General features: G+C 41.4%; 1 protein-coding gene across 1 annotated transcript in view; it reads left to right on the forward strand.

Moving 5' to 3' along the window:
* The first annotated feature begins 1,523 nt into the window (after positions 1-1,523).
* The window catches only part of Emc7 (ER membrane protein complex subunit 7), a 22,895-nt gene continuing 11,607 nt past the window's right edge, over positions 1,524-12,811 (forward strand). Inside the window, exons 1-2 of the mRNA XM_005381163.2 lie at positions 1,524-1,862; positions 6,960-7,079. Coding sequence (XP_005381220.1) covers positions 1,621-1,862; positions 6,960-7,079 — 362 coding nt within the window. The 5' untranslated portion in view covers positions 1,524-1,620. The remainder of the gene's footprint in view (positions 1,863-6,959; positions 7,080-12,811) is intronic.

Below are 12,811 nucleotides of genomic sequence, written 5' to 3' on the forward strand. Positions count from 1 at the left end.
CTGTGGGCAAGTCACTTCCCTTTCAATCAAGAAACTGAAAGGATTGGAGTAGCTGATGGGCTTGCTGAAGTGTCAGCTACAGCTTCAGCAACCAAAACTGACTGCGTCCCTCTCCAATGCTGTTACGCTTATTGTAAAGCATTCACAACAGGATGAAGGCTGCAAAACAAAGGGAAGAATCATGAGGAAGACACCAGGAGGCTTGTAAACATGGAGTCGATGGGCTGTTGCACAGCAGGACTTACACAGCACTCAAAACACCCCGGAATGTGAACCTTAGGTATTGCCGTGATCCAGACTTGGGGTGTCCCCCAGAGTCTTGTGGACTCCCAGGCGGGGCTTGTGGAAAGCGGGTCCCGGCTGGGAGGTGGGTCCCCAGGGTACGACCAGTGCACTGTGTCTCCCTCCCCAGCTCGTCCTCTTGCTCTCTGCGTCCTGGCTGCCATGACTTGGGCAGCCTTCGCCCCAGACCCTTCAGGTTCATCTTCTCGCCGTGGAGCTGGTGACTCTGGACTAAGAAAATGAGCCAAAATAACCCTCTCCTCTTTTAAGTAGCACGAGTCTGGTACGCTGTCTCAGTGGGGGGAAAGTGACCAAGACAGGCACCCTGCCCCTTTCACCACAGGCTCCAGCACAGAGATAAATGACCTTGTACCTGAGACTCACCATGCTATCATGAAGTTACAGGACGCTGGTTTTATGCACATTTTTACTACGTACATACATCCTTTTCTTTGCCTTCCATAGGTTACGTAGCCCATCATGCAGCACCTATTCTTTCTCAATTCTAAAATGTGTCCTACAAAGGCATCTTTTCTGCTTTCCCATTTAAGCTCCCTGTGCATATTTTGAAATGCCAATTCAGAATTATCGTACCTTATGTCTCCCACATTGCAACTCCTAAGGCCTCACCTTTTACTTTTGCAGTTCATGAGTTTGAGCTGATTGACAACAACGCAGTCAGCTGTCTTTCACCAAAGGCAACCTGGTTAGCAGTACGTATTTTTCCAGCCACTTTCTATGCAGAGACAGCATCTCACAAACGCGGGTCTTGCCTACATGCTGGGGAGTCTCTCTGGAGGTCCCCTCCTCTCTTCCAGGTGTTTGCAATGAACTACATACCCAGTCTTTTTTATTTTTTATTTTATTTTGAAACCGGATCTCCCTAAGTCACTGAGTTGCCGAGGCTGGGATCGAAGCGCCGGGATCACAGGAGTGCGGCACGACGCCGAGCTAGGGCAGTGTTTAAGACATTCTTTTGAGGACCTGTTTTTCCTGGAAGCCGCGTCTCCTTTGCAGACACTACTTCAGGTCCTCGACCCGCGTGGTCTCATCGCCCGTTACCGCACAGCGTGCTCTGCCACCGCGGGCACCGCGGGCACACGCCGCGACACCTGCGCTTCCGGGCCGGCGTTTCTCCGGAACCGCACGCACGCTCCTCTGCCTTTCCCACCCGAACTCCGGAAGCTGGGGGCAGTACTTCCGCCGCACTTCCGCTTCGTTGATCTTCCGGCCGAGGCGACTGGGCTCACAGCTCCCCGGATTGGGCGCCCTGCGACGGTGACGCGGCTCCGGGCGGGGGACGGGCTTCCGGCCGCGGGCGCCTCTGTGGTTGGCGTCATGGCGGGCGCTCCGTGGGGCCTCGCTGCCGGCCTGCTGCTGCTGCTGCTGCTGCTGTCGGGGGCTGCCCGGAGCTCGGAGGTGCCCGGCGCTGCCGCTGAGGGCTCGGGCGGCAGTGGCGTCGGCCCGGGAGATCGCTTCAAGATCGAGGGGCGTGCGGTCGTCCCCGGGGTGAAGCCGCAGGACTGGATCTCGGCGGCCCGCGTGCTCGTAGACGGAGAGGAGCACGTCGGCTTTCTGAAGTGAGTGCCCGCGGGGCAGCAGGCGGGCGGCCGGCGGGGTCGGCGCGAGGTCAGGAGGGGGCGCGGAGCAGGGCGGCGCCCGGAGGTCGAGCCCGCGCGGGCGGGGGCGCAGCGGGGCCTCTCCGCGCCCGGCGCCGGGGTCAGTTACGTTCTCCCGCGTGTTGGCCCCGTGTGGCGCCGGCCGCTCTTGGCCCGGGGGACAGGGTGACTTTTTACCTCTTGCTGGATTTTTTCCTTTGCATCGCGTCTGGTTTCTTTAGAATCCGGTCGCTTTTTGCCTTCATTTGAGTCCTTTGGTAACTTTGTGTTGTGTAGAAAGATGCTAAACATGTGGGAATTCTCAAAGCCCAGAGGGCTTTCGGTGATGACATCGGCAGGGAGGCTGATGTTACTATTTCTAAAATTAACGTGCCCTGAAGTCCCTAATCAGAGCACTTGGGTTTTTTTTGTGAGGGGCCCTGGGATTGGGATTATTGTTCTTTTTACACTTGAATTCGTCGAGGGATTTGCAAAACCACGCTTGTCGCCCATGTGAAACTACGGTCTACATTGGTTACACATGTTTTTAGTTTCTAGCTGTTACTGGGAATGGGATTTCTACCTATTTTAGAAGAAGGGATGCATTTGTTGGCTCTCCAGTTTGGCAGCAGTCTGCTTTTCATATGTGTAGGCACAAGTATGAAGTTTTAAGTCTTTCCACCACCGCGTGGAAAGTGAAATAATAAAATGAAAGAAAATAGGAAAGGAAGATATGGTTTGGGCTGGTTTGCACACCAGCAAGTGGCGTAGACCACTTAAATGTGAACATTTAAGTTTGGTGTGCAGATTTGTTCACACCAGCCAAGTGCCCACCTGAGCGATTAAACCGCAGGTTAATAAAGACAACGAGGGGCCGGGGATGTAGCTCAGCGGCACAACGCCTGCCTGGCAAGCGCAAGGTCCTGAGTTTGATTCCTGGTACAAAAAATAAATAAATAAAAGCGACACTTTTACCACTGGTATTTTCAAAATGTTTGGCATTAGTAATCTGGCGCGAGGAGTCTTTAGGGTTTACCCTAATTAATGTTTTAATGGTAAAACTCCCACTAAGCTTTGGAAAATGGCCTTAATGGGCCATTTGACTTTTCCTCTGCAGTATTCAGTTCTCTTGAAAAGCGTTTTTTTCTTGTTTGTTTGTGTTTTTGGTTTTTTTTTTTTGAGACGGGGTCTCGCTCTGCGGTTCAGGCTGGCCTTGAACTCGAAGTGATCCTCCTGCCTCAGCCTCCCAAGTGCTGGGATTACAGAGTGCTGGGACTACAGGCATGTGCCACCACAGCCGGCTGAAAAGCGTGTATTTTTAATGTTAAAATAATGTAGTAGTAATATGTTTATTGAAGAAAATGAGAAACTTTCTTTTTGAAAGTTGTAACATAGTAACAGCGCTTCTTTTTCTTTCCTTTTTTTTTTTTTGAGACAGGGTCTGGCTGTGTAGTTCGGGCTGACCTTGAGCTCACTTTGTAGCCCAGGGTGGCCTTGAACTCATAATGATCCTGTGTGCTGGGATTACAGACCTGCGCACTACACCTAGCTCAATGCTTCTTAACCTAAAACACACAATACTTTATAATCTGCCCTTTTCACTTAGTGTTTGTGAACAGCTTTTAATATCATTCGTGGTGTTAATATTCTATTATCATATACATAGAAAAGTTGATTGAGAATTAATGAGTTTACGGTAACAGTTTTGTTGGAAGAGGGGTATATAATTCGGCTTGTAGCTGTTTTGAGTAACGCACAATTTTGACTTACATGTGTGCTTTTTTGGCTAATGGAGGTATGGGGAGTTGGGGCTGAAGAGTACTCATGCCATTTCTTAACATCATCTCTATGTATAGAAGCCATAATTTGTTTAACCTCTCCATTTTCTTTTTCTGAACCTGGGGATTATGAGTGAATAATACTCCCAAACTATGTTTCAAACCATGCAGGGAGTGTTGTAGGCAAACACCTTTGAGGGCAGGCCAGGCACATGGTGGAGGACTGTCCAACTTCTTCCAGGCTGTCTGTGCACAGGAGTTTGTCAACAGCCTGAGTAGTCCAGGGACACAGGATAGATAGACGGCAAGGGACCAAAAGGGAGAGGTAATTAGGTCCTGGTGACTAGTGAGATACGGGGGAAAGGGCATGTGTACAAGCTTTTGGAAGAAGCTGGGGTGCAGTCAAACAAGACGGACTCTCCAGTCAGAAGTCTGCACTGCTCTTACACCCGCAGACCCTTCTCCTTCCTTCTGGATCATGATCTTCTCTTCTCTTTTCTCTTTTCTCTTCTCTTTTCTCTTCTCTCTTCTCTCTTCTCTCTTCTCTCTTCTCTCTTCTCTCTTCTCTTCTCTTCTCTTCTCCTTTCCCTTTTTCTTCCTCAATTTTTGAATTTTAAATTGTTTTCAGGGCTTTTTTGACAAAGATTATATGCTGCAATTATATACTACACTTTTTGGAAATTTTTATAATGGAAAATCTCACACATATACAAAAATATGAGTCCTTGAATACTCACCACAGTCTCCTGTTTCATTTCATATATTCTCTACAGTTCATGTACTTTGTTTCTAGTATATTTTCAAATGGTCCTGAGTTTAACACTGTTTCACTTGTAAAAGCATTTATTATGTATCTCTAAAAGGTAAGGACTTAAACAAAAACCATAGTGCCATTACAGATTCTACAAAATAAATCATCACTTAGTATCCTAACATCCATTCTATTTTTGTTTTCCTAGTTATATAAAAAAGTACATTTATATATTTGTTCTTTCAATAGAGCCTCCACAGTGAAGAATACCTTTTACTGTTGTTTGATTTTTGTTTTTTGTTTTTTGGTGAGGTTTTTTTTTTTTTTTTTTTTTTCTGTATTATTTTTGGGTCAGGGTCTTGCTACCTAGTTCAGGCTAGTCTTGAACTGACTTGCCAAGGCTGGCCTCAAACTCCGTGGCTGTCTTCCTGTCTCAGCCTTCTGAGTGCTGGGATTACAGGGGTGTGTCCACCTGACTGAAGAACACATCTTAAAACTAAGTTTAAACATTTTTTAAATAAAACTTGTGTTGTCTCCTTTAAGTAAAATGTTTACCTTAGAATAAAGTGCACATTTAGTCCTGTCCAGTTATCTGCTTAGTTTTTCTTTTTTTCTGGACGTAGAATCAATCTATCTATCTGTCTTTCTTTCTTCCTTTCTTTCTTTTTGATACTGGAGATTGCACTGAGCTACATCCTCCCTGCTTTTTTAATTTTTAATTTTTTCATTGTGAGACAGGGTTTCACCAAGTTACTAAACTGGCCAGGCTGGGCTCAAAGTTGTGTGCCTCCTGCTTCGGCTGCTCAGCATGTTGGGACTGCAGGCCTCTTCCATCATGCCGGGGTCAGAAGAACATTTTGAAATTGGCTCAGTGGGGTTCCATGAAGAAGTAGATGCACTCAAATAAGAGTAATTCACAGATTAATGAAAGGATTAAACAATGTTGTCACGGTATAGGGAAACCACCAGGTTGTGCTGTACCTTGGGAGGATACAATCGTGTGACTGTTACCTGACTGTTACCGTCTCTGAGCGTCAGGGAGGAGGGGACACAGAGGTTTCTGGAAACTCCACGGGAAAGAAGGGCTGCCTTGGAGAAGCTGTGCCCGCAACACAGCCAGTCAGAGGTGCCCACTCACCGATAAAGCTGAGGAGAAAATGTACCGTCTTGCTTTCTTGCCTTCTTGCGTTCTGTGGAGCGAAGGCTGCAGAGTGGGTCAGGAGGAAGGTGGGAGATGTCCACCCCAAGAATAGGTTAACTTGTTGGACTTTTATGTTTGATTTTGTTGTAGTTTAATGTGTTCTTTGAAGTTACAAGAAACACTTTCTCTTTTTATCTTCTGGTAAATATTGTGGATATAACCAGGATCAATTAATTACTCCTTTAACTATCAAAGACCCTAAAGATTTAAGAAGCATTATTTTAACATTATTATGATAGTGGGGATTTTCTGATGTACTTGGTCCTTTTCAGAGCATTTGTTACCCTGAGACAGACTTTTCTTTTGGAATAGCAGTTTCTCATTTTCCAAAGACATTAACTTTTACCTGCCAAATTATATCAGTTCTTTTTTTTTTTTTGTCTTTTGAGACAGTGTCTCACTGTGCAGTTCAGGCTGGCCTTGAGCTCATTGTGTAGCCCAGGCTGGTCTCAAACTCACAACAGTCCTCCTGCCTCAACCTCCCGAGTGCTGGGATTACAGGCGTGTGCCACCACACCCGGCTATATCAGTTCTTGATAGGGTAGTTTTTTAAAATTCAGCAGGTTTAGAAGAAATCAGTAAAGAAGAAAAGATGGATGGTTTTAAATACATAAACATTTTGTGCTTGTACACGTTCTCAAAAAAGTAACTAAAGTGAGTGTGACTGTTTCTAATAAGTGGAATAAATACTATGTAAATCCTTTTTACTGTTTGTAAAGAAGAAAAAACTCCCAACAAAATACAAATTAAAACAAAATGCAACAGAATCTCCCTTCTACCTCCCTGGAGATTGGGAATTGAACCCAGAACTTCTCATTGAGCTATGTTCTTAGCTCCCTGCCCTTTGTACATTTTGAGATAAGGTCTCACTAAATTGCTCAGTTGCCTAGGCTGGGTGTGAACTTGTGCCCCTCCTGTCTCAGCCTCCCAGGGTGCATAACAGGCTGCCATTTTTAATAGTAAGAACTCGTTTAGGGGATTGGCAAAATGTGGACCATAGTACTGTAATAGTAGATATTGTTTCCTTTTAATGAATAAGAACGGTATTCCTGCTACCTGTCATTTCTACACATAGAAGGAATTATTGTACTTCCTATGGCAGGGTTTTCTGCTACTTTTAAGAGGTCACAAATATTTTCAGAACCCATTTAGTGTAATTGTGGAAGATGAAATGTAGCACAAATCTTGGCACATTTTTTCCTTGGGTTTATTTATTTATTTGTTTTTGGTCAGATGGTTTTAATGTTATAGGGGTGGGATTGCTTTAGGAATGAACAGAGGATTTAAAACATAAGGAAAGACTAAGGTGTTGATCAGAGTGACTAAGGAGCTTTTCTTTCTTCCCCCAGGACAGATGGCAGCTTTGTTGTTCATGATATACCTTCTGGATCTTACGTAGTAGAAGTTAGTTCTCCAGCGTACAAGTTTGATCCTGTCCGAGTAGATATTACTTCAAAAGGAAAAATGAGGTGAGGGCATCTTACTTAATTTTTAGGCCAAAGCAAGGCTCTTGCATATCTCACTGTACATTCTTTTTAGAATTTATAGTTAAGATTGAAATGTTGTCTTTCTTGAACTACCGTTACCCCTTAAAATATTTAAAATATCCTTACATTGTTTTAATATGAACATTGATAACATTGTGAAGTTGAACCTCTTCCTGTTCTGGCTTAAAATTTGTTTTAAAGCTCATAGTATGATTATATAAAGAAAGGTAAGATTACTGTAGGAACAAAAGTACTGTGAAAGTTGTAATAGAAGTGTGATCTTTAAAGTAGGAAATAATGTAACTTTTCAAATTGAAAATAGCCATTTTTTTGTTGTAATATTTTATGTTATTACTTACTTGATACTACTTCCATCTAAACATCTGTATAGCTCCTCCCTTGTGGAATACTTAATATGCAATGGAAATTTAGTATTTCTAGAGAAAGCTATAGGTTACATTGTGGAGTTTACTTCAAAGTGAGGATGATGATAAAAAGAAAAGATGAAAGCACAGTATTTGAGGTTGGCAGGGTAGGAAAGTATTGCAGTTTTGAAACTGAAGTAAAAGGACTTCGGTCTAATTTAGGCTGTGATTATGGAATAATAAAACCTGTTTGGAGTCGACAACAGTTGTGTGGATGTCTACAGTCTTCAGTTATAAAAGAGCAAATTTATGGCTGCTGCATTTGCTCTTACATGGTGGCCTGCCCTCACACTGTGGCTTGTACAACTTTTCCTTTTACTAGTTGCCCCAAATTTGCTCAAGCAGTTTTAAGTGATAATATCTCTTTCTGTTTGAGTTATCTCAATATTACTCTAGGTTGCTATAATGAGACACAGATCATGCAAAGGGAAAAATATTTAGGACATTGGAGAAACCTACTGATCTTTCTGATATATGCCAAGAATGCTTAGGCTGATTTGTAGAGACCCAAAACTAAGCTGACAAAAATACGTATATTTGAGTTTGTATTTCCTCCTAAAATATTTTTTGTCTTTGCTTTTTTTGATATTACAAGTTTTTAAGATGTAATATATAACCTGCTTTTATTGATGAATAAGTAGTGTTTTTACCCCCTCCTTTTGTAGCATGTATAGTGTATAGGACAGTTAGCAAGAGAATTAATTCTTGATATTATCATGAAGGCAATCTTACAGTGTTGCTAATAAATACATTCTTTTTTTTTAAATTTTTTTCCTTTGTGACTTTTTGAGACAGGGTCTCACTATGCAGTTCGGGCTGGCCTTGAGCTCACTTTATAGCCCAGGCTGGTCTTGAACTCACAACGATCCTTCTGCCTCAGCCTCCCCAGTGCTGGGATTACAGGTGTGTGCCACCACGCCCAGCCTAAATACATTCTTTACAAAGAAATTTCTTTTTATCTTGCTATTTTTCAAATAAAATTGTTGAATATTCTACTTATAATGTTCTACTTTGCCCAGATTCGTGTCATATTTCTTGCTTTTAGCTATTTAGAGCAGGGATAAAAACTTCAGTTGAAAATAATACCTTGCAAAATATTTTTATATGTACTTTTTGATGGAATAAGTGGATTGTTGGCAAAGATTGATCTCTTTAGGTACTGACTTTTTCATGTCTTTTTAGAAACACAGATTTTGAAATAAATATATAGGGAAAATTTTATCGTGCAAAATTTCAGTCTTAAAGTACCTACAGTCTTTTACATATTTTAGAATTGCTGCTGAGTGTTTGCGGCCATCCTGGGCTACGTTTTCTTTATCCTTCATCCATTGGTGGAAATATAGGCCACTTCTAACACTTACCAATTATGATTTGTGTTGCTGTAAGTATGGGTATTCATGTATCACTGTAATATGATGTCATTAATTATTTTGGGACTATCTGTAGAAGGAAAATAGCTGGGTCAAATGGAATTTCTTGTTTTACCTTTTTGAGGAACCTCCATACTGATTTCCATAATGGTTTTACTAGTTCATCTTCCTACCAACAATGTAGACACCTGTGCCCTTCCCGATAGCTTCACCAGCATTTGTTGTTACCTGATTCTTGATGATAGCCATTCTTTATGAATAAGATGCAATTTTGGTGTTCATTTTTCCTTTCTGTAATGGACAGAGATGTTGAACACTTTTCATGTATTTACTGGCCATTTGTATTTCTTCTGAGACGTATCTGTTCATTTCAACTGCCCATTTTTTGGATCCTTTATTTTATGGGGTCTAATTTTTTTGAGTTCTTTTTAAATTCTGAATATTAGTCCTCTGTCTGAGGAATATCAGATAAAATTTTTTTCTTACTCTGTAGGTTCTCTTCACTCTGTTGGTTGTTTACTTTGCTGTGCAGAGCTTTCTTGGGGGGTGAGTGGGTACTGGGAATCGAACTCAGGACTTTGTGCTTGCCAGGCAGGTGCTGTGCCACTGAGCTATATCCCTAGGCCCTGTGTAGAAGCTTTTAAATTTGATATGATCCTCTTGTTGATTGTTGGTATTATTTCTTGTGCAGTTGGGGTTTTATTCAGAAAGTCCTTACTTACAACCATGTCTTCAAGAGTTTTACCTATCATGATCGGGCATGGTGGTACATGCCTGTAATCCCAGCACTCAGGAGGCTGAGGCAGGAGAATCTCTGAAGTTCAAGGCCAGCCTGGGCTACATAGTGAGATTAAGGCCAGCCCGAACTGCACATAGCAAGACACTGTCTCAAAAAAACAAACAAATAAACATTTTTACTTATTATATCTTTTAGCAGATTGTTTCTGTTTTAATATTTAAATCTTTGGGCTGGGGATTTAGCTCAGCGGCAAAGCGCCTGCCTGGCAAGCGCAAGGTCGTGAGTTCGGTTCCCAGTTCCGGAGAAAAACCAAAAAAAAAAAAAATTTAAATCTTTGATTTTTTTGAGATCTTTGATCCATTTTAATTTTATAGTACAAGGAGTGAAATATGGGTCTAATTTCAATCTTCGACATGTGGATAGGGAGTTTTCCCAGGACCGTTTGTTAAAGAGGCTTCCTTTCCTCTAGCATAAGTTTTTGAGCACTTTGTCAAAGACCAGGTAACTTAATATGCTTGGAGTTGTTTCTGCATCTTGTGTTCTGTTCCACTGATCCACATGTCTGGTACTCTTTCTGTTCTTTTTGTTAAGTACCATGCTGTTTTTATCACTATAGCTTTGGTAGTATGATTTAAAACACGTGATTGTGATGCCTCTTGCCTTGTTCTGTTTGGAGGAGGGGCTGGGCTAAAAAGTTTTATTTCTTTTGTTTTGTTTTGTTTTTGTTTTTGTTTTTGTTTTTGTTTTTGTTTTTGTTTTTCTCCGGTACCGGGAACCGAACTCATGACCTTGCGTTTGCCAGGCAGGCGCTTTTGCCGCTGAGCTAAATCCCCAGCCCCTATTTCGTTTTTAAATTTTTTTAACTTTATTTTTTATTACTACGCATTTGTCATACATATTGATCACAGGCATCATAGAGAATCTGTACCTGTACATAATATCTTTTTTTTTTATGTGCTCTCTTATAACTATCACTTTTATTTAACATGATTCATTAGTCAATTCAAGTTGCAAAGGTAGGCAGGAGCATAAAAAGTGGAAGAAAAAAGGTAAAATTACTTACAGATGACATCAACATACTTAGAAAACTAAGCAGAAGGAAACAGCCCATTTGGTGATAGAACAAAAGAATACAGTGTATATGAATAAAATTTATCAACAAATGTACAAGTTTAACAAATGTACTAAAGAAATTGTAAGCTAGCAAAAAGCATTTTAAAAAATGCCCTAAGTATGGTATGTTCTTGAACATAAAATTCATTATTTAAAAATTGATAATACAAAGATTATGGATACCCAGGAAATTTATGACATGATAAATGTTGACATGAAATTCCTAGTAATAATTACATGAAAACGTTTTTACATAAATCAAAACCAGGAAATAAATAGCATTACAAAGCAAACAAAATTGAAGATGTAGCTCACTAGTAAGGCAATTACCTAGCATACACAAGCCGAGGCTCAGTTCCCAACACAGCAAGGGGCAAAAATAAATTGCTTTGTATTCACCAAGGAGGAACATGTAAACAACAGAAATACTGGCCAAACCACCGTCCTCTGGCCTCTAGAAAAAACTAAGTTATGTATTAAGTCCAGCCCTTCTACGTTAAATTAATTAACTTTGGTTACATGTTAAATACACTTTCCAGATATATCACACTGAAGAGAAAAAATGAACCCAATTCAATAAATTCAAATTCCTATTATAATTTAGAGTAGGCTATCAGTCCTACTAATAGTATACACAAAAGGGACTCTTGCCTATTATGATATAAATTATGACCATTTCAGTATCCCAATGAGCTGACAAAAACAATACATTTTTTTAAAATTTTAATTTTCATTTTTTTTTTTGGTACTGGGAATTGAACTTAAGACCTTACACTTGCCACACAGGTGCTTATGCCACTGACCTAAATCCCCAGCCCAACAATACGTTTAAAGTCAACAGACCCACAGTGAGGACAAGGATCTCTCCCAGGACTGAACTCCTATAAATGACAACATGGCAACAAAAGCTGCCTTAAGATATCTTTTACTTTTTATTTCCTCATCTAACTAATTTATCTGAGACTTAATTTTGTTATGCCTTCTTTCCCCATTTATAAAATGCCCAAACTGGCTTTCTATATTACCAAAGAGATCAAGTAAAAGCACATACTTACATTATATGTAACGATGTATCTCTGGAGTGGGACCCAAATCTAAATAGAAATTCATTTATTCATGTTTCACACACACATTACACACATGGGCTGATGGTAGTGTGACACAACATTTTATTTACATAATTTTAACTAATTTTGTGCATGAAACAAAGTTTGTGTACATTGAATGATCCGACTTTCATGTCAGTGCTTGAAAAGTTTCAAATTTTGGAACATTCCAGGTATTGGATAGGGGCTGTTCAAGCTGCACTTTTACATGGGACCTGGAACACTGGTACAACAGTGCAGGGCTGAGCGGCTCACCGTGGGCTGATCCTCATCAGTGGAATAGGGAAGCAGGTGAAGCAGACCCAGCCGAGAAGAGGCTTCCTTGCCCTGGCGTCGGAGAGAGCACCTAGGCGGCCGGGCCCGCGTCTTCATGGTCGGGCGGCGGCGCCAGGGGCGACTCCGAGAGCTGAGAGGGGATGGAGGCTGTAGCCGCACAGGATGCAAGGAGAGGCCGCCTATATCTTACTTATTTTTTCCCCATTTCCCTTCTTACCCTGCTTTTTCAACTACCCAGTTACAGAAGTTTTGTTTCCGTATTTTTCCTTTCAGTCTCCTTTCTTTACTCTTTCTTTCTCCTTCCCCCCTCCCTTGTTCCCCTTCTCCTCTGAACATGTTCTTCCAGCTCCCCAAATCTGTTCTCCATTATGCTGGTTATTTAACCCCTGAGTTTCTCACACAAGTGAAGCAATGCAGTATTTAAATTTCCATGTCTTATTTATTTCACTCAAGATTATGGTCTCGAGGTGCATCCATTTACCTAAAAATGACTCAAGTTTATCCTCCTTTGTGGCAGAACAGGACTCCATAGTATATAAATATCGTATTTTCTTTATCTGTCATTTCATAGGCATATGGGCTGTTGCCAAGATTTAGCTGTTATAAATTGTGCTGCTATAAACATGGGTATGCATATATCACTGTGGTGTCATGTTTTTAACTCTTGGGAAAATACCTAGAAGGG

Source organism: Chinchilla lanigera, unplaced genomic scaffold (assembly GCF_000276665.1).
Source record: "Chinchilla lanigera isolate Chin_1 unplaced genomic scaffold, ChiLan1.0 scaffold00015, whole genome shotgun sequence".
Classification (NCBI taxonomy): domain Eukaryota; kingdom Metazoa; phylum Chordata; class Mammalia; order Rodentia; family Chinchillidae; genus Chinchilla; species Chinchilla lanigera.